Source organism: Cebidichthys violaceus, unplaced genomic scaffold (genome assembly GCF_023349555.1).
Source record: "Cebidichthys violaceus isolate CVI_PGR_0920_01 unplaced genomic scaffold, fCebVio1.0.p SCAF_40, whole genome shotgun sequence".
Taxonomy (NCBI): Eukaryota; Metazoa; Chordata; class Actinopteri; order Perciformes; family Stichaeidae; genus Cebidichthys; species Cebidichthys violaceus.
In genome coordinates, this window is record NW_027176595.1 from 459657 (window position 1) to 483005 (window position 23349).

Below are 23349 nucleotides of genomic sequence, written 5' to 3' on the forward strand. Positions count from 1 at the left end.
GCTGCTTATTTTGTCCTACGACGTCCAACCTGGACAAAGAATATCTGTCTAATAAGCAGAAATAGGCAAGCACAATCGTGCTCGCTCAGTCAGCCTACTGTGTTACCGAACTGTAGCTCCCACAATCCCTAGCGGAGGACACAGACGGTTGTCGTTGCGGCACGTGGGGTTCCCGTCAGACGAGCCCGGAAGTGCTCGTACCACCGCCTCCAGCCGCCGTGTTGTACAGCAGAACAACAACAAGGTGAACTCTAACTATTCATGAACTCTGGTGTATAATTTAGTGTCTTCTTACAATGTAGACGCTAGCCAACGTTTGCATTAGCATGCCCAGCCATTCACTTATGAGTTGCACACGGCTAGCTTGTCTGTGCATTATCTGCCAATCCTCGTTGAGCACGGACTGTGTTCACTGGTAAACTAGCATCTCAATGAACCTGATACTGAATGTCACTGTTAGTAATCATAGACATGCAGATGTAGATCAGATGTAATAATCTGGGGAGCCTGTGGGTTACTCTTTACAGTCAGTGAAACAGAAGTCTATGCGGACCAAATTTTTGAATCTGTTATCATTTCTTTTACATAAATTGCATTCAATTACCACATTTTCCAGAAATCCATGAGCTCTTTTGTCATTCATACTCCCCCACCTGCAAAACACGATATATTTGTTGCAAATATTGTGTTTTCAAATGCAAACACACTGTTTTCAAAACAGAATGATGGCAAATATAAAACAAATCTTAGAATATTTACAATAAAATTAAAGCAGTTGATTGTCATTTCAGCTGTAGTAGTGTCATTAACAAACGAAACAAGTGTTTTTCCTCTTCTCTAATGAATTACTGATTTATGTGAAAAGATACATGTTTATGATTTATGTGTTGCTGCCTGTTGTTAGTGTTTTTTAAGTCAGTGTGTTATGAGTGACAATGTATCCTTTCTGAGTGTTATAGTCGAACAAGCTTATTTGAAACATGTATGAAGTGTGTTGGTGGTTTGGGTGAGTTTTGGAGGTGAGATTAACTGTTTGGGTAAGATGCATGGTGGTCATGTAGACTGTATGAAGTGTTTTCAAAAAGTGTCGTCAGTATTGACCAATGCTTGTTAGCAATTTAAAAAAAACTGTAAGTATGAAGTTCATTTAATGTTTAGTTCTTGAGTCATTATGCTCACAATCGTGTGTGTGTGTGTGTGTGTGTGTGTGTGTGTGTGTGTGTGTGTGTGTGTGTGTGTGTGTGTGTGTGTGTGCGTGCGCGCGCGTGTGTGTGTGCGCGGGCGTGCGTGCGCGTGTGCTTATTATTTGGCGGTAGTTGTTACTGTTGCCATGCTGGTTGTTTGTGTTGTGTTTTGGAGACGGGACAAGTGAAGAGGCTCAGCTAAAAGCACTTCACATTAAAACATTCACAATCCGTCTGCATGGAGGCTTGAGAGCTTACAGAACACACACATCAATGTCACACTGTGGCTTGTTTAAAGCCCTTTTTTTGGCTGTTTTTATTCTTCTTTTCTAAAGACTAGCACTGCAACAAGGAATGGTTTTCATTATCAAATATGCTTTATATTTTTTAAACAATATATCATTCAGCCTACAAATTATTATGACGAGTTACCAGAGTAATTAAATCTCTTACTGAGTCTGAAGCTCAGCTAATAACATCTTTACCCAAAACTTGACATTTTAATAGCCAATAGCTACAAAAATTACATTCCCATTGATTCACTAATCCTTCGTCATTGATGGAGCGCAGGAATCACCTTTTGCTTGTTAGCGGCGTCGGCTCATTTGTCACCCGAGAGACATATTGGGTGAAAATGTGCTGTTTTAAACAGACCTCTGTTGGGTGAATTCTCTGTACAAGAGCAACTGATTGAAACTCTTCCTCACTAAATCTTTTTGAACTTGTGTCTACAGGCAGGGTGATTGTCAGGCATGGAGCGCGTCATGGGAGGAGGACTTCTTCAGCTGGTTTTAGTAAGTGCGGGGATCTTGTTGCTTTATCGAATACTTGTCCGCCTCAGACCGGGAGCTGCTCTGCAGGACGCCGTGGTGGTCATCACAGGGGCCAGCTCTGGACTCGGCAAAGGTCTGCCTCCATCTCTTCTTCTCTTCAGCTTACATGTAAACGCTTTCTACAAACCAATTGACATCGATGTACGGCGGTTGATTTGGCTTCGGTGGTAGTAAGATAATGTACAGTGATGTGTGTCAGTGTGGTGGTGCATGTGCTAACTTGCAGGCCTGGTTTGACATCCACCATGAACATCAGGTGTGTGTTTTTTTATGTTTTGTAGAGTGTGCTCGGGTCTTTCACGCTGCAGGCGCCCGGCTGGTGCTGTGTGGACGCGATGCAGCCCGCCTGCAGCAGGTGGTCCAGGAGCTCACAGCGAGTTCAACAAGCTCACAACCACAGGTGCGTGTATACACACACACACACACACACACACACACACACACACACACACACACACACACACGCACAAAGTAGCATCTTCAACGTTCAACTTCATTTTTGCCGCTGTAGGGCAATTAGTTTTTACAGCAAGACATATTTAAATGCAACGTGTTTTGCAACCACCAGACTTACACTCCCAGCAGCGTCGTCTTCGACTTGTCCGACACAGACACAGTGGACCGAGCTGCAGAGGACATCCTGAAGTGTTACGGGCGAGTGGACGTCCTCATCAATAATGCTGGAATCAGTTATCGCGGCAACATACTGGATACCCACCTTTCAGTTCAGCGGGATGTTATGGAAACAAATTACTTTGGGTCCATTGCTCTTACTCAAGGTTAGTGAGTAGTTCAGATGGAGTATGTGTGGTTACAAAGTTATTAATGTATGAGGGAGCCAAACCATACAGAAGTTATTTAAAGGATCTTGAATTCAAATAAGGAAGGAAAGTAGTTGAAGCATGAACATTACAGAGCTAGATTTTCCCAGAAGAGGAAGCACAATGTTTTGCTTTAGTTAGCAGTTTCTCTTTCTTTCTTCTTTCCTCCCTTCACAGCTCTCTTGCCCTCCATGGTTCATCGACACAGCGGCCACATCGTTGTCATCAGCAGTGTCCAGGGCAAGATAGCCATTCCTTACAGATCCGCCTGTAAGTTGTCTTCACTCGCTTAGCTAAAGCAATCAGCTACACAAGAGTTTTTTTGATTGGAAATGAAGCAGGACTCTGGTTTTTACTCACTTTGGTCAGATGCCGCCTCAAAGCACGCCACCCAGGCCTACTTTGACTGCTTACGGGCCGAGATCGAGCGTTACGGGATCCCAGTGACCGTGATCAGTCCTGGCTACATTCGAACCAGCCTGTCGCTCAACGCGGTCACAGGAGACGGCTCCAAGTACGGAGGTGAGGCAGCGGAGTGTGTGACGATTATCGGTAAAGCTGACAAAGAGACATAAAAAGGCTAAAAATATGAATTTAGATAGAAGATAAAAACAAGCTGTGAAACAAACTTGTGCAACACTTGTTTTCAGTTTTGGATAAAACCACAGCGATGGGTCGGGACCCCAGAGATGTGGCTCGGGCTGTTCTGAAGGCTGTCCGTCACAGGAGCAAAGACGTGGTTTTGGCGGGACCTCTGCCCAGTGTGGCCATTTACCTCCGCACCATGTGGCCGGCACTCTTCTTCAAACTCATGTCCTCTCGCGCTCGCAAGGAGCAGAAACCCAAAGAGGAGTGAAGCTGCAGCAGGTGAGGCCCACGAGGCTCCCAGCGCACGTTAAGAGGCACATGGACCACAACACGACAGTGACTGCGTCTCCAGATGAGCAGGAGGTGTGAGTAGATGAAGCTCCTCAGTTACACAAACCAGAAACCTGTGTGTTGTAACAGCACCTGTGGGGAGTTTTTGTTTTAACACCGGAGATTGACCAGACAGGACTTCACTTTGTTCTCAAAAATCACTGCTTAAAAGTGGAATGTCTATTATTGACAAAACTCTGTAAAGATGTCAGCATGTGACGCTGATTTTCAAATTGACTCCTAACACGGACAAATAAAATGCTCAATTTGTTAACTGTTTGCAGGAATGTTGATGTTTAATTTGTAATTCTGTCAGGTCTGGGATATATTCGTCAGCTGTTATATCTTAAAAGCCTTCAGTGTCAAATTTGAATGACGAAAAGAAGAGAACAGATGAGATTTAACTTGTTAACACCACACTGAACTTCAATTCATTTGAACAACAGAAACAAGTATATGAAAACAACTTAATCCACCAAAGTGCAGGACTTGATCAGTGTTGTTTGTTGTTGCAAATGCAGATATGAGGGGGGGAAAAAAAAGCACTTTTTGTCAACAATCTCATGTCTGTCCTGGAGATGTGGTCCAGCACCTGGCATGGTGTTTGTGGGTCACCTGTACTGTGTCACACAATGTAAACAAAGTGCTTTAAATACAAGCAGAGGAAGGAAACGCTGCTTATCGCCGTCCAGGAAAGTGTTTTGTGTGGTCTGTTAGGCTAGGCAACAGATTGGGCCATATTTACATCCTGTCAGCTGATGTTATTGCTGCAGGAAATAAACTGAGACGCATTTTGAATGTGTGTCATATATTTCTGTTCAGTATATTGTTAATTAAATGAGCTGATTTGATGAGTGAGAATGTATTCAGCAGAGAAACCACTCCCCTCTCTGGAAAAGCTGATAAACCGTTAACTTTTGGTAAAAGCCCAAAGGCCACATATTCATATTTAAAACTGGTTTCAGCACAAAGTACACAATGAATAAAACAAACAGGTTTTTATAACTATCTTTATACACAGAATACAAACACATTTTACAAACTGAAAACTTTAAACATGTTTTTCACTTTCTTAATATTAAGTTAGACAAAAAAAAATTCTGAAATGTTAAAAATAAATAGTCCAAATAACAATTTACGTTATGTTACAAAAGCGCAGTGAAGTTAATTGACATTTGTACAAATAAATCCTTCAGCAAAAATTAAAAACATGCCAAACCTGCAGTTTATTCCTTATTAAGAGTCATCTTCATTGTATCTAGTGTGTGAAGACGAAGCCTTTTCACTCATGAATAAACATCACAAGAGCTTTTACTTTGTACAGTCAAAGCCCTCAAGGTGCTTGGAGACAAACATTTAACATCCCATTTGTGGAATGATAACGAGAGCTCTCCGACAATTCACACTCAGAGATGAAGTTAATAAACATGTTGCCCAGACAAAATGTTCACAATACTGCATATTGATGATGCTGGTTGATTAAAATTCAGAGACAATCTGGATGCAATAAGAATGGACTTCAGCGGTAGGTGTTTGCTGTGAACAGTTCATTGTATGGGGGGGGGGAAGCACTTAAAAGCATCCATTTACCTCGAACCTCGCCGCATGGAGACACAACCACTCAGGTTTTACTAGAGGTTAAAGAACACTAGCTTAAAAAAAAAAAAAAAAGCTTCAAACTATGGCTTTAGTGTTTAACATCATTCCATACTTGTGACTGCTCGCTCTTGTGGAGTTGAAACGGAGTGCAACACAACTTTGAATGGTTCCAAGTCAATAGAAATGAATGTGTGGTTGATCACATTCTGGGTTAAGAGTTTAAACACTGAACTCGCTTCTTTGATACCAGCAAGAGAGCTAAAGTAAACAACCAATGTTATTTGTCAAAGTAGTTATAAACTATTATGACAAGGTTATTAAAAACACCTAAATTAAATGTCGACCCGTTTACGCAACAAACCAACCTTGAAGAGCATTGCATCGCTACTATCATCTGAACATACATACATAAAAAAAAAATGATAATCTGTATGAAGCGACTGGACATCGAACTCCAATGTGATTTCAAGAGAAGTAGTAAAGTCAACCAACACAAAGCTGCCGTTTTGCATGTAACATTTGACCGTGAGAAATGACAAACCTGATTCCAAACACGCGCTGCAGGCTACGTTCCTAAAATGCATCCAATAAAAGCTGAACTGATCAGAAGCGTGTGAAAAGGAGGGCAGTAGTTTCTACTTTACCAGCTGTGTTGTACTCTACTTTTCCAACCGAGGCCACAAAAACAACGGAATAGAAACGCGCATCTCGCCACATTCAAGCCCTCTCGCTGCCTCCAGCCGGCGGGATCTGAACGACACATTGTGTGGGCTTAATGTGAGAGAACAGAAGACGGACAAAAACACACAAAGAGCAGGAAGAGACATAAAAGATCAGTCAAAATATTATTGTTCACATATGGCATAGTATTTTCCTGTACATGAGGTTGTGTTTTGTAAACGCATTTGTTTTTCTAAAGTGTTTGTTTTTAAAGGGCGTTTCAATTTAAAGAACAGTTCAGTGAAACCAACAAGTTTCGAACAAAAGGTTCACTGTTATTATTGCACTTTTACAAACAGGGGGGGGAGGAGGAGGAAGGGGGGTGGGGGGCGTCTTTTCTCCAAAGTAGAGGGGACAGCGTGGAGACAAACTCATGTCCTCCAGATGGCCGCGGGTCCTCTGCACCTCAGGGTGGTGGGATGGAGGGCTCGGTCACAGCCAGCTCCTGAGCCAGGTCATTGAAGCGAGCGATGTAGTCCACGCTGCTCTCACTCATCATACAAGCAAGCTGAGAGTCCATCTGCAAGCACAACCAAAGAGCTTTCAATGTACAACAGTACTGACAGCAGCCTGAGAGGAGCTAAGACAAACGAAAAGAGATTCAAACACACTATTTTCGTCTAGAATAAAAGAATAGTTTGATGGATTTTGTTACTATTGGACTGAGCCAGGCTGACTGTTTCCAGTCTTAATGCAGAGCTAAGCTGACTGTAGCTTAATCTATGACAAGAAAGTGACTTTATCTATTTTCCAAAAAAGGTCAAACTATTCACAAGGGAGCGACTTTTTAGACTCGCGGAGTGTGCAACTGAAAAAAAATTTGCGAATTTGCTATTTTGTAAAAGACTCCATACTAAGAACGTACCTCTGCCACATCAGGAAGGCCACGGGACTGAAAGGAATCATGGGAGTTACAGTCCAGGAGACTGGGACCAAGCAGAGCTGTGCCGCTGGAGGGGCCGGAGGGGGTTAGGGTGGTCCGCTTGCCCTTATCAGGAGAGACCATGCTGGCTGGAGGGAAAAGAGACGGACCGTGAATAAAAAGGGACAGAGTGGAAACAAAGTCCTCTTTATGGGACATCGCTGCAAGAGGACGTCCACAGGTGTGTCGGTGTTAATGTGCAGTAATAAGAGAATAAAGTATGAAGGTTTACTAAGATTAAAATGTGTTACTTTATTTGTGAATTTGTCTGATATTAAAGCTAATATGTATTGTTTTACAGTCAATTTAGCAAAGCTTTGATTTTTCTACCACAACTCAAACAGTTTTTAATGATGGGGGAAAACTAGTCACATATTAATAAGTTGATGTTTTTATTGACCTTTTTTTAATTTTCAATCAAAGTCTCAGACTTTAACTTTCCTTTCTAGTATCAACTCTAGCAGTAGTGTTCAGCAGAGCTACAAAGAAGATCTGTAATAGTATGTGCTTGTGTTTAATGATTGAGGAGAGAAGAAGACTCACAGAGGAGGCATCCCAGTGTGGAGTCAGATGAGTCACTGGGGTACCACTGGGGGTCGTGACTGGGCGACGGGATCCAGCCTCTGGACGGGCTGACCGAGGGAGACGAGGCCAACAGTTTGGAGCCGTCGTTGTTGCTCAGCTTGGCTGGAGAGAGAGCGGTCTCCTCGCCTGCAGCGCAACAGGCAAACCGACCATTAGATCACACACACACACACACACACACACACACACACACACACACACACACACACACACACACACACACACACACACACACACACACACACACACACACACACACACACACACACACACACACAGCGCTCAATAAGCCTGACGTCAACACATCCTCTCAAGAGAAAACTAACCCGGTTGTTCTTAATGTTAGCATATAGGATAGAAACTGGCACGCACCATAGTGGGCAGAGTTGATGGCGAGCTCGATGATGGAGTCACTGATGTGAGTCTGAGTTTCTCCGGGGGCTAGAGCCTCTTCAGGGGGGCCAGGCAGAGAGATGTCCAGGAGCGAGGCCACGCTGGGCGGAGAGAGGAGAGAGTCCCCACCGCCAGTCAGTCCAGGAGACGGTGGAGGGTGACCATTCTGTAACAAGAACAAGTTGAACACTTACTGGGGCTGCTTTGTTAGATTTGTTTAAGGTTTTATATTTCCTCAAAAGATGAGCTTTCAGAGCAACATGCATGTGTTTTCTACCCAGCTAGCTAGGACCGGGCCTGGGTCCCGACTCAACATCAGTATCTTATTGTTTCTTACACTAACAACTGCAGTCAGCGATCATCGTATTCTTGTACCTCTACCTGTGAACAGGGCCTGCACACACAGGCAATACTATTCTGTGGCCTCCGTCAATGGAGTCCTTCTTCACCCTCACAGTAAAGTAGTTCTCCGTGTGTCAGTCTGTGTATGTAAGTGTGTGCTGCTGACCTCTGGGACATTGTGCTGGAGGAGTTGAGCGTCTGGTTCAGCATCTACAGCGGGTGTGGTGTGGAGCAGGGAGCCATTATCGACAGCGGGGGGATTCAGCTCCCGACGGGGACTGCCAGGGATGATACCTGCAGACTTAGCAGCCAGGCCAATGGCACCTGAAAGAGAAGCAACAGTTTTAAAACACAGCAGCACCATACCTGACAAGTATCAATAGCAGCTGAGCATGTGGGGATGCACCCAAAAAAAGCCTCAGCAATTAAATTCAGCAACAATGGGAATATTAAAAAGGGAAAGCATGAGAGGATAGTGAGGAGCTGGAAGAATGTTCTTTTGGTTTTTTTTACTCCGGCACAAAGGAGTATTTGTTCAAACCATATCGACTGTCAGACTGTCAGAGATCACGTGGGAGTTAAGAACTAAATCATTTTCATCATTTTGTTTAGAAACTGGAACTCAATGTTGGATAAAAATCCAGAGAATTCACAGCATCTTACACAAAAATAACGTAATCTTACAAAAGGAAACACTAGATCTTAAGAATATCGTATGAAGACCTCAAGTAGGACTCTGTGAGATGGCAGAACAAAAGCTATACAAATAATCCAACTGACTCACAATGTGGAGGTCAAAAAATGTGCAACTCTCTTTGCGTGGATTCATGTTTTAGTAGTCTTGTTGAGCACATTAAGTGAAGGAGTCATGTCACAGGAGGACAAGAAGAGTTTAAACTCATACTCACACAACATATAAATTATACTGCATCTAGAATTGAGTTAAAAAAAGAGAATAGATTAAATAATGAAAACAGAACATACTGGAGAGCTGGCTGGCTGCTGCAGAGCTGGACGCTGAAGGGGAAGCTTTGGACAGGAGGGGGCGGGAGGAAGGAGCCAGGCGAGTGTGGATTGGCCGGAAAGATCCAGTTCCTGAGGGAAGAAACAGGAAGTGAGAGAGCGGGAGATTAGCAGAATGGTTGTTGAAAACGAGAAATGACATTTAGTTATGTACAAAGAGCATGTTGGACTTTCAAGGACCTACTGTCAGGAATACAAGTCTGACAGTTTTATGCTATACTTTAGGGAAAAGAATAATAATTGAAACGTGTCAATCTTCTGCTGACAATAGCTTGTACTGTAGCATCAGGATGTGTGAAGAGTACCTGTGGCAGAGGAGTTGGAGAGGATGGAGAAGGAGCAGACGTGCTGAGGAGTGTCTCCTGTAGTTCGCGGTAGAAGTGTTCGCTGTGGATGAGACAGAAACAGCTGAACTAAATGCACCGAGAAGCACTAAAAATACATTTACAGCACACATATTCAACCAATTCCCCAAAACTATAAATTCGAGACGTTGTTGCGATACAACAGAATAGATAAAGTAAAACACCGTTCTGTTCTTCTCTTACCTGAACTACAAGTGGTTTCCGGAGTTGTCTGTTTCGAGGTTTTCTCTGTCTTGAAAGGAAAAGATCTGACTGCATCTGTAAAAAAACAAAAAACAGAGCATATTAACATTTGTGCGTGTGGACGATGTACCTATTTAGTCGTTGTACAATTGGTGTAAAAAAAATACCGCATTGCCCAGTCTTACACTGATAGAGTCGAGCTGCTGTTTGAGGGCTAGCTCTGCTTCCTTGTTGGGGGAAAACATTCTGTTGTGCCGCGAGCTGTTGGGGGGCAGCGTGGTGGGAACCGCAAACACACCGCTTTCTGCGTCGCTGCCCGCCGTCGACCCCAGCAGAGAGCGGGGGAGGTTACGACCACCTTAAGAGAGGGGGGGGGGGCAGTAAGAGATGTCATGTGAGGATAATGAATAAAACCATTGAACAGCATCCAGGGATTCTTTGCGTTCACTTCCAAACACACACACACACACACACACACGCTTTTAATTAATGCTTGGATACCTGAGACTCCGGCAGTTGGCAGGTGTAGCCGGGCCCCTCGGACAGAGGCCTGCTGCCGGCCACAGCTGGGGCTGCGAACACCTGCTATGGGGCCCTTCCCTGGAGGCGTAAGGGCCTGATTTTGCTCCTCTTGATGGGTCTTGTGTGGGGATGGAGCAGTGGAGCACAGCTCTGGAGCCTGGAGGAGGAGATACATTATAGACACCTTCTGCTCTACGTGTACATTTCTAAGTGATGCCGTCACTAGTGTTTAAAGGGTGGCACAGTCACAGTGGTGACGGATTACAAGGTTTTTTTTTTAGGCTTCTACTTTGTAACAAATCTTCACAAATACTCGTGACATTCAGATCTGGCCACCGGCAACACTATTAAGAAGTAACAGTTAATCCCTACCAAAGGTTTAGGATTGACCTCAGTGGCAACCAGCTTGAGCAGGCAGCGCAGAACGTGTTGTGTCTTGATGGGCTTGAGCTGGGCTTGTCCGTTTTCTTGATTGTTGAAAGGAACTGCGATGGGCTGCCACTCGTACTCCAGCTGCAGCTTGCCAGGCTTCCCGAACATCAGGTAGAGCTCAGCCAGGGTGACGTTCTCGGCGTCCCGCGCACTCCAGCCCTCCCCTCTGATCTGCTCGACGGCCCGTTCTTTGGCTGCCGGTGCAGAGCCCTGTGACATTCCCTCCTCGGAGCCCGTGACTGGAGGTTTGGCTGGCGGAGTCTGGTGGGCCTCTGGGGAGGAGGTGCTGGTGTTCTGCTCCTCATTGCACGGCTCGGATGAGCTTTCCGTAACGCTACACAACTTTTCAATGCTTTTGGTCACTGCTAAACCACTACTGGCCTTCACACCAGTAGAGATCTTTCCCCCTTCAGAGGGTCCTATCCCAGTTCCCTCTTCCCTAAGAGCCACAGTCTGCTGAGAGGAAGCGGGGACAGAAACAGACTGAGGTCTCTTCTCCTCTACCTTTGTAGAGCAGTCTTGTGAAGGCTCAGGGTTAAGGGCCTCAGTTCGTCGACTATCACACAACACAGTCACTGAAGCACCAGCGGCGGCGGCGGCGCCCCCCCGTCCAGATTTAGGGCCAGTCCGAAGCGGTGGAGCCGTGTGAATACCCAGAATCTGAGCGCCGGGCAACTCCTTGGCATTAGGCCGGCTCTTGCCGCTTTCTAGCCAGTGTACAGTGCAGGAGGCCTTGGAGTGAACGACACGCGCCACGCCAGGCAGCGTGGTCAAAGTGCTGCTCTCAGCGGGGTAAAGAAACAGGTCGTCCTGCTGGGATTTGCTGGGAGAGGCTGTGCCGGATGGGCCGACCTCCAGAGCCTCCCTCTCCATGAGGCTCTTCAGCTGAAGCAATCAAGTGTCAAGGTCTCAGACATGAATGACAGAAAGAGGCATGTTTACAGCTCACAGATATCTACTGCCGAAGTGGAATACCACTGCTCCAAAATCACATACCAAAGATAAGAATGTACTGTATGGTAGCAGCTTGTCTTAAACGCGAGCCATTTCATCAGTCAATGATGGGATAAGAGCATTATCTCAAGCTCTCTGCTCCACTTGTCACATGTCAACCTTGTATCACAGACATGCACTCGCGCTGCAATGCAATCAATACTGCTCTAAGAATCATATGATGTTTGTTTTTTTAAAAGGATACAATCCGCTGGTCCTGGTACGCCCACTTCTGTTTCAGATAATCAATCAGGCTGGAGACTTTCCTGTGGAGCTCCACCACCATCCTGGTTTGGAAAAGACACAGAAAGAGATACGTGTTGATTTACAAGCTGCTGTGGTAAGGTGGTGCAGAACCGCACCGGGCTGGCTGATTTAGGTGTTGTGCTCCCAACACATAAAGCACTTTTAGGTCCCACACTAAATGAATACACAAATGAGAATATAGATTCACTTGATCCGGGAAATTTAAAACTATACTATACATAAATACTCAGGATTTATGCTGACTAGTTTCCAAAGCAAACACAAGATTTCTTTTCATCATTCTTGTGTTTTATTGTTGTTGTGCTTTATGTCGCAAACATGCATCAAACACGCAACTGCTTGATGACGCATTCATGCGAACGACAACATCTAAAAAAAACTGGCATTCATTTGCCAAAAGGCATTGAATTATTGAGGTGTGCTGTTTTGGAAAATGAATCCTGAAATCAATGACTTAACAAAAGCAAACAAGAAAGCGGACTAAATGTTTTTACAATCGTGATATTGCTGCAAACTGATTCCTGGGGCAGTTCTGCTTTGGAGTAAATTATGAACAAATCATTGTTTGTTGGTAATAGAGTCCTCTCAGACATCAGTTAACAGGCACGCCTGACCTGAGGCGAGGGTTGTGGGCGAGACTCTGAACCCGGGCCCAGGAGTGGTTACTGCGAGGTTGGAGCTCCACTGCCACCTTCAGGGGTAGACGCACTGGCTTCTGGTCCTCCTCGTCACTCACCCCTAAAAGGACGCAAAGACACAATGACACTAAATGAGAAACACAAACAAAGATCTCACGGGAGAAGAGTTCAAGTGTTCTTAAAGAGCAAGAGTCAGCGTGTGAAAGTATGAAGTTATGACACGGAGCAGAAATAACACCAATACACTGAACCTAAGGAGACACTAACGTACTACATGAACAGAACAATACAGCCGACAACGCCACTGAGTTGAGTTGAGTGAGTGAGAGGCTGTTTTTGCACAGAGGGGCAGAAGCCAGTCGGTCAGACCAGTCATCTCCATCATCTCCCTCCTGCTCCTGCTCACTTTGCTCCCCCAGTGTTTCCATGGAAACACCACTAGCCCACACGCTGCCATTGTTATTGCCAAAACCCCGCCCCCACAAACCCTGTGCCTCGCCATCACCATGGTTTGTATTTACAGCAATGATGTTTGTTTACTTCGTATGCATGTACTTGTGTGTGTGTGTGTGTGAATCACACGCTCACCATCTGGGTCACAGAGTTTCTTCAGCGCTCGGCACATCGGTGCTTTGATTCTCAGGTTCCTCCCTTTGGAGCGCACTGTGGTGGCCCTGCTCAGACAGACAGAACAGCAGCAGAAGCTTTAATGTTTAGGAAAACTTTTTTGGGATCACATACATGTCACAGAATGAGCTTTACAATTGTACAAGTACTGTTTGCAAACCAAGTAACAAAAACATTTTACAACACAGTAGCCGTGCCGTAAGTAATATTTAATTATGATAAGTGTTCCTGCTGCTGATGTAAGTTTCTCTTATGTTATCATGTCCTCATACAGACGGTGAAAGCGTATCTGTGTTATGATATAGAACTTGAAATCAAAAACTGCATACTTGACAATCTCTGTGTTAAGCCGGTGTTATTTAACATAAAAACTGAAAACCGTGTGAGTAGGCAGTGCTATTTTACTGCAGACTTACCCTTGTTGGATTAGTTCGTTCAGCTTTGACACGTTCTTATCGTCCATTACTGTCAAAGACAAAACACAGAGCTGTTTACGACATGGTCCCTCAGGAGCAGCTGTCCCCCATGACTGGGAGGCTGCAGTGTTTCATCACATCCCTTGTGCCCAAAACTAACACTGCAGAATAACACACACACACACACACACACACACACACACACACACACACAAAACTATTGTAAAAAAGTCATGCATTCAAAACACATGCACAGCCTTCACTTACAACCGCCAACTTTTTTGCGGAGCTCGGCGTAGCAGATGAGGCCGTACAGTTCTTGAGAGGATTTCTTCAGCACTCTGGAGTACACTGAGGAGAGAAGGTTGCACAAGTCACAGCGGTGTCGTAAACAAGAATTCTGGAGACGTGTGGCCAGAGATAACACAAGCCTGACACTGAGCTCAAACTCATCTGGAGGTTTTTTAACATATGTTTTGGGACGAAGTTTATCTACCTAACAAAATGCTGTTTCAACATCAGTGTTGAAAATATAAACAGCTCTTTTCTTATGTGTTCTTATGTTATGTGGAGGTCCAACTCTTAGAACTAAAATCTGTTCTTCCCTTAAACTCCCACCTGCTTTTGGGAAACAAAGATAAAGAGCAGCTCACCATTGGCAAAGTCGATGTGTTTGGAGATCTTGTGCCAGGTCCGGTAGTAGAAGTGGCGAACCTGCTCCTTGTTCTTCACCATGTTGGCCGGCTTGCCTCTTTTCTTGTACTTCATTGCGATGTTGTTCTGGATGGCCTCAAAATCCTTCCCATGCTGGAGACCAGAGTAGATAAGAGTTGAGTACGAGATGTCAAAAATAAATCGCAACACTTAAAAGTTAAAAGTTGTGCCACATGCCAATCTATTTGGTTGTGCCCTTTACCTCGTAGAGGCCCTCAAAAAAGCTGTTTTTGTCCTCTGTGCTCCACGACTCCCACTGCCGACGGGCCCTCTTCTGGTTACCAGCTTGCTCCTCCTTCTCAGCAGACCCCTGGCCCTTGGAGGCCTTCGACACTCCCCCTGTGGAGCCGGCCACTGGCCCCGACTGTCCCACTGTCCCCTGGGAGGAAGAGCCGTTCTCTGCCCCTGTGTTACACAGACACGGGAGCCATCGAAGCCATGAGTCATGAAACACTCAGAGAAAAAACACAACTTCAGAATGAGACTCAGAGATGTAACATTTGAGACAAATGTCTCGGTTCACCGCATGGGTTGTTTTGTTTGGCGTGGAAAGAAAAAAATAGTAGTTTGTGGGGTTTTTTGGGAGATTTTAAAATGCATGCACACAAAGCCACCCACTGCACAAACCTGCAGAGCTTATCCTTCTGTGGTTCAGCTCTGGCAAGGTGGCAGGAAAAGCAATCAGTCCCTACGGCCAGGTCCACAGTACATGGGTCCAAAACCAACTCCTGATGGGCCCCAATGGCTGCGTTTACCCCGACACAGAGTACAATGCCAGACGCATTAACACAACCACAGAGGCTGCTTTGCTTTAGATTTTCAGCCAAAATGGGTGTTCATTTACAAATCTCTGTGGGTCATAGGCACTGACCTAGATGTGTCTCTCTGAAAATAGATGTGCACCAATATAGCAATGTATCAAAAATAAGTAGGTCTTCCTTGGTCAACTGGTCGACACCTGGGCAATCTAAATATACATTAGATGAAACAATCACAGTCTCTTTCTAACGACAATAACAGAAATGCACTAGTCATACCTGTCAAAGCAGAACAACTCATCACTATGCTGTAAATGCTCTGTCTGATCAGAGTCACACTCATTTTGAATGCCAATTTTCAGGATAGAAAAAAAAAAAAAAAAAAAGACATAACAGAGCAGAATAATCATACACTCTGAAACAAGTCAGTAATAATTCCTCACAAAATCTGGAAGCGAAAAACAAAATCCTTAAATAAGGAAATGCTTCAAAAATGCTAATTTACTTACTGGATCAGTTAAATAGTTGAAAGCAATAAGCTCGGTCCGCTCTGTTAAAATAACGTGAAAAACAACTGTCTATAACAATGCTGCTCTCCTTTCATGCAGAAACACTTAAGTCTTTACACAGTGATTTATTTTTTCTACACTCACCACAGTCAAAACTGTGTTTTTAAACCCTTAACGGCAAGTTTCCAAGAAAGAGTAACTGAAACTTAATTTCAAACGTAAGTTGTGGTCTGTGTGACTCTATGATGTTTCACAGAAATTGTTCACAGGATGGTTTTGCAACTTGGGTTGGACCCGGAGTACAACCCAGCCAGTGTCCCGGAGGGAGAACAACAAAGCCAGCATCAGTTTAGCCATCGCTGATAAACAAAGTGGAACCACAGTGACAACTGAGGGCAGACCCCCTGCTGATCCCACCTATGCACACTTTGCTCTGAGCTGGTAACATCCAGTACCTTTCGATTTTGCCCCGCCGTGTCCATTGATGGTCGAGCCGATTGAATCCTTCCGGATCCGCTTGCTCGGAGGTCGGACGCTCGATCGGAGAAAATGATGCTGGTCGTGACACGGAGGGGCGGGCTCCGCTGAGGTCTGGGCATGCTGGGTTGAGCCAAGTCCGGTTTGGTTCGGCGGAGAGGCGGGTAGAACCGGAGCTGAACCGGGGCTGAGAGCCGTGGTTGATGGATTAAGAATTTCCACTCCGTCGTCTCCCTTTGTACTGCGCTCCTCGCTCGCCTGCTCTCCGCTCTCCTCCTCGTCGCAACCTTCGGGCTTTCTGGACGGATTCCTCCTCCCATCGACACCGATCCCCTCCCTGGAGCCCAGTGTCATGCTGCCAACACACATTCAAGGAACATTTGTCACATTAAGAGCAAAGCGGTGTGTGAAATTAACTTCTAAAGACGACGTTCACTGTCTCTCAACATGGCCGCCGCTGTTTGTTTCAAATCCCCTCTCCAGTCCCGACAAAACAACACCAAATATATGCATTAAACGTCTTCAGATAAATTATATTCAACAACCAAAACAGTTTAGTAACTGGCGGCGGTGTTTTACCGAGTGTCTTTCGACTCGAATGGCCAATATTGTTGGTTGAATTTCAACTAAATTCAAATGCGAGCGCTTTTCAGTTTAGCGCCCTGCAGAAACGACGACGAAGCCCGTCGCTGCATTCGACCTCTAAATAAAGTGGTTATTTTAAACATATTTTTACCCATTTTCGTGCTCTTCGCTAGTAGGCGACGTTTTCTTCCTTTTCACCATGAGTCCGACCGGTTAGTTTGGCAAATACTGTTCAAATGGAGCATAATAAAACCGAGAGCGATCTCTCCGCTTTCTGCCCTCTCCTCGCTTCTGCTTCGACTGAGCTGAACTCTCTGCGCAGTTCAACTGTTTTCTATCAGCAACATTAACTCAATGCTTATTTTGCAAAAAAAGAAATAAAAACTATAACAACACTGACAAATCCGATGTATTTACTGCACGCACTGAAGAAGACTTTACTGTAGCACATGCCAGTGGCGCTCATCTGAATTGATAAGCACAGATAGTTGTATTAACCTGTGCGCAAGTGGACTTTGTTTGTCACTACGTCACCATCGCATGCAGAAATGATGTCTGCAAAACAATGTATTTCATATACATCCTGCAATTATGAGGCTTTGTGACGATGCTCTATTTGCTTGCATCACTGTCTTCTCATACAAATACTAATCATTTTGTCTGGACCAGGTTTTAAGTGCCCGGTGCACATCAACACCTGGTGTATTACATTTATGAAACTGTTATAAAAGTGTAAACAGGACAGAGTTGTGTTTTCTCGATTGTTATCTACTAATCCATTTATTTCTGAGTAATCAGGAGTGTGACAGCACAGAGGGATGACAGCAAGATAGAGCTACACTAAGAAATATCAAGTGTACATGAGCAGTATGAGTATGAGGGACATCCCCCTTCATACATTCCTACACAGACTTTAAACTCCTGTTTTTAGTCATCTTAATGCAAAATCTCATATTCCAACAGAAACAACGTGTAAGTGATCTAACAGCAGTGAGAACTCTGAACTACTAGTAAAGTTTGTTCATGTTTACTTTCGCTCCTTGGAATCTTACAACATCAAGTTATTGTAATGTTAACAGATGAATGTAGCTATAATTTAAACAACACGCATAATCTCAAAATATTGTTTTGATGTTGCTTCAGGTTAATCTAAAAGCTCACAGCATCACACTGATTTCACAGAGTTAAATAGTACAACTTAATAGTACGAGCAGACTAGTGATTATCGTTCCGTTTGTCCAACCACTGTCTCTGCTTTTAGAAGTGTGACAACACTAAGAGTGCAATGTGGTTATAGTTAATAATAGATACGTTATTTATACTAACAGTTATCGTTAACTTCGTTGTAGTAAACTGTATTAAATGCACGCAATAGCCGTCTCCATATAGAACGTGGTACCTAGCATGCCGTTGTTGGTTAGCTAACACTACGGCAGTCAAACAAGCCATAACGTGGCAAAAACAGCTTGTAACATAATGATTGTGTTACGCTGAGCTTTAAACAGTTTGTTAAATGGATTACACAAATCAAAGTTTAAGAATTACCTGAGGTGGAAGCCTGTTGGTGGTTTTAATAATCGAGACACGGACTAGCATTGCTAGCTGACGGCATCCGTCCAGCTTGTTGCTTGTTACCGATGACAGTTCCTGTGGTTAGATTGTGCACGCGTTTAGACACGCCCATTACAACTCGAAAACAAATCCTCTGATTGGTCAGAAATACACGAGGACGACCGTTAGAATTTGATTGACAGACGGCTCCGCCAATTGTTCGTGAGAGAAACTATGCCGTTGGACCAATTGCTATTCTCTTCCTGTCATGCCGTATAAGTTTCCCAATAAGTTTTTTAAAAATTCAAAGCCAGTTTGACTCCTCAATAATCTAACATTTTTGCTCGTAATAAAGCGTTATTTCAACAACATTTAATCACCGCAATGTAGGTTTTTGGCGCTTTCAAAATAAGTCCCGCCCAGAAAGAGATAGGCATTTTGACGATCAAATCAGGGAGAAAGGATGTACTTGAATTAAATCCTGGCGTACGCCGAAAACGACCCGGCTAAACAGAATAAGAACCTGATATTTAGGGTTGGAAACGAAACACTGATATACAGCCGTGCCGGCTAAAAAGCACACAAAATGTGGTACAAAGGGATTATTAATTCAATAGCATCTGCACGTAATTTTAGTTAATATCTCAGACTCAGCCCACATTGCCTTTGTTCAGACCAGGCGCACCGGTATCACAAAACAAGTGTCATATATCAAGAACAGTGCACGGATTTGGTCTCTCGTGAAAGACCAGCAGGGTGGAGTTTCCTTTGTTTTCATACACGACATGTTCAACAGATGCAACACAAACACAACGGCCTCATTAATATTGAAATCAAAGAACAGTTTTGCCTGAAAATACTTTAAACTCTATGGATTCCCTGATCAGACTTTGCCGGAGGGGCACCAGGTGACCGGAAACAAGCGCACCCCGCATTACTCGGCAGATTGGCAGAGCACCAGTTATATTCCTCCGTGTCACATTTGGGAGGATCTGAAATTCTTCACCAGGAGTTTTGGGCACGCGCAGACAGCGGAACTTGCTGGTCGTCCAGTTGGCAAACTGACGAAGTTGTCTTCGGAAACAAAAAACAATTATGACTTCGACGAACATGTTTCAGGGGTTGGACACTGGTACTAAACCAAGCTCCAGGTAAAGAATACTTCTGCGTAGCTTGGTTATCTCTGAGAGAAATGGCCGACAATGTCTTATCTCGATGTATGTTAACGTAATATGACAGGAGCTCTTCGTAGCCGTTTGCGCCATAACTTCTTTTCGTACAACCTTCACTAACTACCTTTCCTAACACTAGCAATGGGCGATGTGATAAGTGATATATAAACGCGTGGGCGCTGAGCTCGAGCTAGCTTGGTTTGAGTTGTTTTGCGTTAGCTGACTTTTAAGAGTCAAGAATTAGCTTTTAAGCTAACCGACCGACCAGGCGTTGTCTGCTGCGGAAGTGTGAAAGACTGCCCTCCTTTGTACTCGCCAACGTAGTACAAAAATAGCATGATGTTTCTCACAGTAATCAGTATACATGAACCGCCATGACTTCTAACATTTGTCAGGGATCCACATCCTCTGACAAGTGTTACGTAAACCTGTAAAACGTTAAATCATCCCTCTGTATTGTAAGTCTGTCTTTTGCCGGGTCACACTTGCTGCAGGGTAATTGATTTAAATGACGCTGCGATGAATACATTGGATGGGATCCTATTAAAAGTGGTACTTGTACTTCATCCCCTGCAGGGTGTTGCAGCCTCCTGGAGGTGGCTCCAGTAACTTGTTTGGTGGCTATGAAGACGACTCTGCAGCATCAAGAAGACCCAATAAGATGGCCTCTAAACTGTTCGCTCCACCAGAGGAGTCCCAGAGCGTACCCAGGCGCTCCAATCCTCCAGGTCAGACCAGCATGGCTGTACAGAGGCTGAGCAGTCATACCCTCTATCAATGTCCAGGGTGTGAGAAGTGTTACTATGATGTGATAATCCAGTAGAAACACTTTAACTGTTCTCTGTGCCTGAAAGTAATCCACCTCCAGATTCTGTGGAGTATCTGGTACAGTCCAGAATGTTTACAGACAAGGACTGCTGAGTCACCCTGACTGCATTATCCGTTTATTTTTCACTGTTGCGTTGGCACCCCCCTTGTAATATGTGTACAGTATCTCACACCATAATGTTCTTATGATTATGTTTTGATGCTGAAGGGTGGCTGGTCATAAATAAGGTCAATTTAGATGTCAGAATATATAAATGGTGTCGTAAATCTGTGGGCAGGGCAGTTCACTAGCCACTCAAAATTAAATGTTACAAAGATGAGTATGCAATTACGACGCTGTCACTGCTGCAAAAACATAACGTACATATTGATGATACTTTACGTAGGTGGGAAGAGTAGCGGCATATTCGGGGATCCTGAACCTCCAGCTCGGCAGCAGAGACACAAACCTCCCGGTGGACCAACCAGCAACATATTCGGTGCTGCAGAACCCGCCCAGAACCGAAACCAAAGCCACCCAAATAAGCCAAAGGTAGGCCATGCACCCAAATTGTATACTCTTTTTGACTGAGGTTTGATCATTTTTTTTTGGTTTATTTTTATTTGATTGCTTTTCACTACTTTAAAAAAAAAAAAAAAGGAATATTCCCCCCCACCTATTATGCAGTTAAGGTCCAAAAGTCTGCTTGTATAACTCATTTTATCGTTTTAAGACTTGAGCGTACGACTGTGTCGCACACACTAGTGTATCAATCAGTCCTCCCTACGGGTCAATAGTGTTTGTTTAACCAGAGCACTGTTAGACTGCTGAGTCTACTGTAACGGTCAGCAGTGACCCAAATATATTCCAAAAAGCCACTTCTTAAGAAATCAATAAAATTACCAGATTTCTGTAAACATGTTGAGGCTGTTTATTTAACCAGCTAAAAATCGTGTTGAGATTATAATCTTGGTTTTAAGAGACTCAACTACTTTAGTTTGAAGTTGCACTGATTTGTGAAGCTACTTTAGTTTTATTCAAGTAACTTAAAGAAGAGAGCCTGTTTTCATCAAGTCCTTTAGATGATTACACAGTGAGAATACTCTTATCTCTATCTATTTTTCAGGACAATCTAAGTGTGGGACCTGAAACCAAATCATCCCCTGGTGAGTCACATAAAGGAAACTGTCTACTCTTTTTGGGAGATTAGTTTTATACTGAGTCAATGTAACTTTGAAAGTGTTAAAGGGTTTTGTTATGTAGATCACAGGGATTACAATTAAGACTAATAAAATGTATATTTTGAGTTTTGCACCCTTTGGTAATAACTTTAAGTAAGTCTCATTCCATTGAGATCTCAACTGTGACTCAGTAAAAATGGGATTTCTATTATACATTCCAGTTGGAAATAGGCGTTTATACTTTTAGGATATTTCTGTGAGACACTTTCTTTTTCCTCTCTCAGCACCAGAAGCCACGGTCAGCCAACCCGAGGTGAAGGAGGAAGTGGCTCCCCCACCAGCTCCCGTGCCAGCCAAGGAGGAGCCTGCTGTGGTCCCAGCATCTCCTAAGCCTGAGCCCCCATCTTCACCTTCACCTTCCCTTTCCTCACCTCCTGAGGAGACGTATCCGACCAGTGAGGGAAAGAACCACGAGCCTCATCTGGGACCCAAGCCTCGCTCTCACAACCGGGTCCTCAACCCCCCCGGAGGAAAGTCTAGTGTGGTATTCTACTGATCAGCTGAACACACATCTCCTCCCTGTTCGTGTCCATGCTCTCTTTGTCTGCTCCCCTCTCAATCTTCTCTTATTGCACCACCTGTACATTTAAACACAGAGCAGGAATCTTTGTTCTTCTCACCAGATTCCTTTTTCAAATATGTTGTCCTCAACTTCTTGCACTTTCAACCCTGTTTCTTGCTTCCAGCTCTTTGTCTAATTCTTCTTCAATGAAACCTGCAATCACCAATCAATCAACAGGATAGCTATTCCCTAGTCACTTTAACTGTGACACTGTTCAATCACAACATAGCGGTTACCCATTCACTGTTTCTGTGTCTGTGAATGTAGTTTGGGTTAAGACACAGTTTGTCATTTTGAAAGCGTGTTTGCGTCTCCAGAATGGTTAAATGGTTGACGTGCTCATACAATGATCAGCTTTAAACGGTTCTAGATTTAAGAAAATCCTGGCTTAAAAAAATCAAGACAGGCATTTGCTTGAATTTGAAGGTGCTTGTTTTAAATCTTAATATGTAACGGTTCAATCAGGAGGGGGTAAATGCATCATGTAACGTGTTTCAGGGAGTTCCACTAGTGCCACCTTTTTGAGGCGTTGCTGGATCTTTATTGGATTGCTACATAAAACCTTTTGTTTTGCAGTTTTATAAAATGATCCATGTGTTGGACGACAGCCAATGACTGTGTAAACGAAGCCTTATATCAGCTCAGCATCCTTTCATCTTTCCGGCCTTCTCTTCCCATTAATCGCCCCGTCATTTCAACATGTCTAACATTAATAATTTGTTCTCTGTTCAGAGATGGATGCCAAAAATTGAAACAAAGATTAATGCAATTGTTTACTCCTAAATGTTTCTGCTTCCTTAAAGAAAATTCCATTTTGATTGTGTGCGGATGTATTACGCAGGTACTTCTCTGCTCTCTCTTCATTGCTTCGCTTCATCTGAGAACATGCCTGTTAAGCTCGGGGTAGGCCTCTGTTTATGTTTTAAATTAAAACGGCTGAAGACATGTGAACTCTGGACAATCTCGTGGCCTACCTGAGTCCAGGTGGGCTCAATGATAAAAACCCTTTTCACCCAATTCATGACGCACATTAATGGTATTCTGGTGCCGGCCGGCCTGCCCCCCCCCCCCCAAACCCCTCCCTGAGTGTTGATGTGCCTGGCAGGCAATAAGTGCAGCAGAAGAAAATCCTGTGTATTGCAATAAAACTGTTGTTTTGCATTGAAAGGTTGTTTATTTTGTTTCCTTT

General features: G+C 44.0%; 3 protein-coding genes across 5 annotated transcripts; 2 read left to right on the top strand and 1 right to left on the bottom strand.

Annotated features, from left to right (window-relative positions):
* Positions 1–163: 163 nt before the first annotated feature.
* Positions 164–7216, top strand: dhrs7b (dehydrogenase/reductase (SDR family) member 7B). 2 transcript variants are annotated; one of them, XM_068727925.1, is made up of 8 exons: positions 164–244; positions 1919–2090; positions 2299–2417; positions 2586–2796; positions 3016–3108; positions 3208–3360; positions 3489–3705; positions 6955–7216. In XM_068727925.1, the coding sequence occupies exons 2-7, from the start codon at positions 1937–1939 to the stop codon at positions 3692–3694; spliced, it is 936 nt and encodes a 311-aa protein (XP_068584026.1). In that variant the 5' UTR covers positions 164–244; positions 1919–1936; the 3' UTR covers positions 3695–3705; positions 6955–7216. The 2 variants fall into 2 exon arrangements, with proteins under 2 accessions (XP_068584026.1, XP_068584025.1); XM_068727924.1 differs by lacking the exon at positions 6955–7216 and having other exon boundaries at positions 3489–4035.
* Positions 5059–18447, bottom strand: cramp1 (cramped chromatin regulator homolog 1). Of its 2 annotated transcripts, none has more exons than XM_068727923.1 (20): positions 18372–18447; positions 16220–16596; positions 14700–14902; positions 14437–14590; positions 14051–14134; positions 13784–13832; positions 13329–13414; positions 12717–12840; positions 12041–12122; positions 10783–11727; positions 10390–10567; positions 10074–10246; positions 9889–9963; positions 9646–9727; positions 9302–9412; positions 8484–8641; positions 7955–8141; positions 7541–7708; positions 6941–7086; positions 5059–6595 (listed from the first exon to the last, which is right to left on the bottom strand). In XM_068727923.1, exons 2-20 carry the CDS (start codon positions 16593–16595, stop codon positions 6482–6484), a joined length of 3495 nt encoding a protein of 1164 aa, XP_068584024.1. In that variant the 5' UTR covers position 16596; positions 18372–18447; the 3' UTR covers positions 5059–6481. The 2 variants fall into 2 exon arrangements, with proteins under 2 accessions (XP_068584024.1, XP_068584023.1); XM_068727922.1 differs by lacking the exon at positions 18372–18447 and adding an exon at positions 16978–17297.
* A 917-nt stretch (positions 18448–19364) lies between these two features.
* Positions 19365–23327, top strand: jpt2 (Jupiter microtubule associated homolog 2). The gene is made up of 5 exons (XM_068728005.1): positions 19365–19528; positions 20126–20277; positions 20764–20909; positions 21484–21523; positions 21823–23327. Exons 1-5 carry the CDS (start codon positions 19473–19475, stop codon positions 22092–22094), a joined length of 666 nt encoding a protein of 221 aa, XP_068584106.1. The 5' UTR covers positions 19365–19472; the 3' UTR covers positions 22095–23327.
* Positions 23328–23349: the final 22 nt, after the last annotated feature.

What these genes read in the sequence shown, in the direction of transcription:
- jpt2 (XM_068728005.1), top strand. Translation starts at nt 19,473, where the DNA reads ATGACTTCGACGAACATGTTTCAGGGGTTGGACACTGGTACTAAACCA. An exon ending in CAGGCGCTCCAATCCTCCAG is followed by an intron (nt 20,278 to 20,763) that starts GTCAGACCAGCA and finishes TACTTTACGTAG; the next exon opens with GTGGGAAGAGTAGCGGCATA. An exon ending in GCCACCCAAATAAGCCAAAG is followed by an intron (nt 20,910 to 21,483) that starts GTAGGCCATGCA and finishes TCTATTTTTCAG; the next exon opens with GACAATCTAAGTGTGGGACC.
- dhrs7b (XM_068727925.1), top strand. Translation starts at nt 1,937, where the DNA reads ATGGAGCGCGTCATGGGAGGAGGACTTCTTCAGCTGGTTTTAGTAAGT. An exon ending in GTCCATTGCTCTTACTCAAG is followed by an intron (nt 2,797 to 3,015) that starts GTTAGTGAGTAG and finishes CTCCCTTCACAG; the next exon opens with CTCTCTTGCCCTCCATGGTT. An exon ending in AGACGGCTCCAAGTACGGAG is followed by an intron (nt 3,361 to 3,488) that starts GTGAGGCAGCGG and finishes ACTTGTTTTCAG; the next exon opens with TTTTGGATAAAACCACAGCG.
- cramp1 (XM_068727922.1), bottom strand. Translation starts at nt 17,027, where the DNA reads ATGGTGAAAAGGAAGAAAACGTCGCCTACTAGCGAAGAGCACGAAAAT. An exon ending in GCCCACAACCCTCGCCTCAG is followed by an intron (nt 12,123 to 12,716) that starts GTCAGGCGTGCC and finishes TTTCCAAACCAG; the next exon opens with GATGGTGGTGGAGCTCCACA. An exon ending in TCCAGCACAATGTCCCAGAG is followed by an intron (nt 8,142 to 8,483) that starts GTCAGCAGCACA and finishes TTCTTGTTACAG; the next exon opens with AATGGTCACCCTCCACCGTC.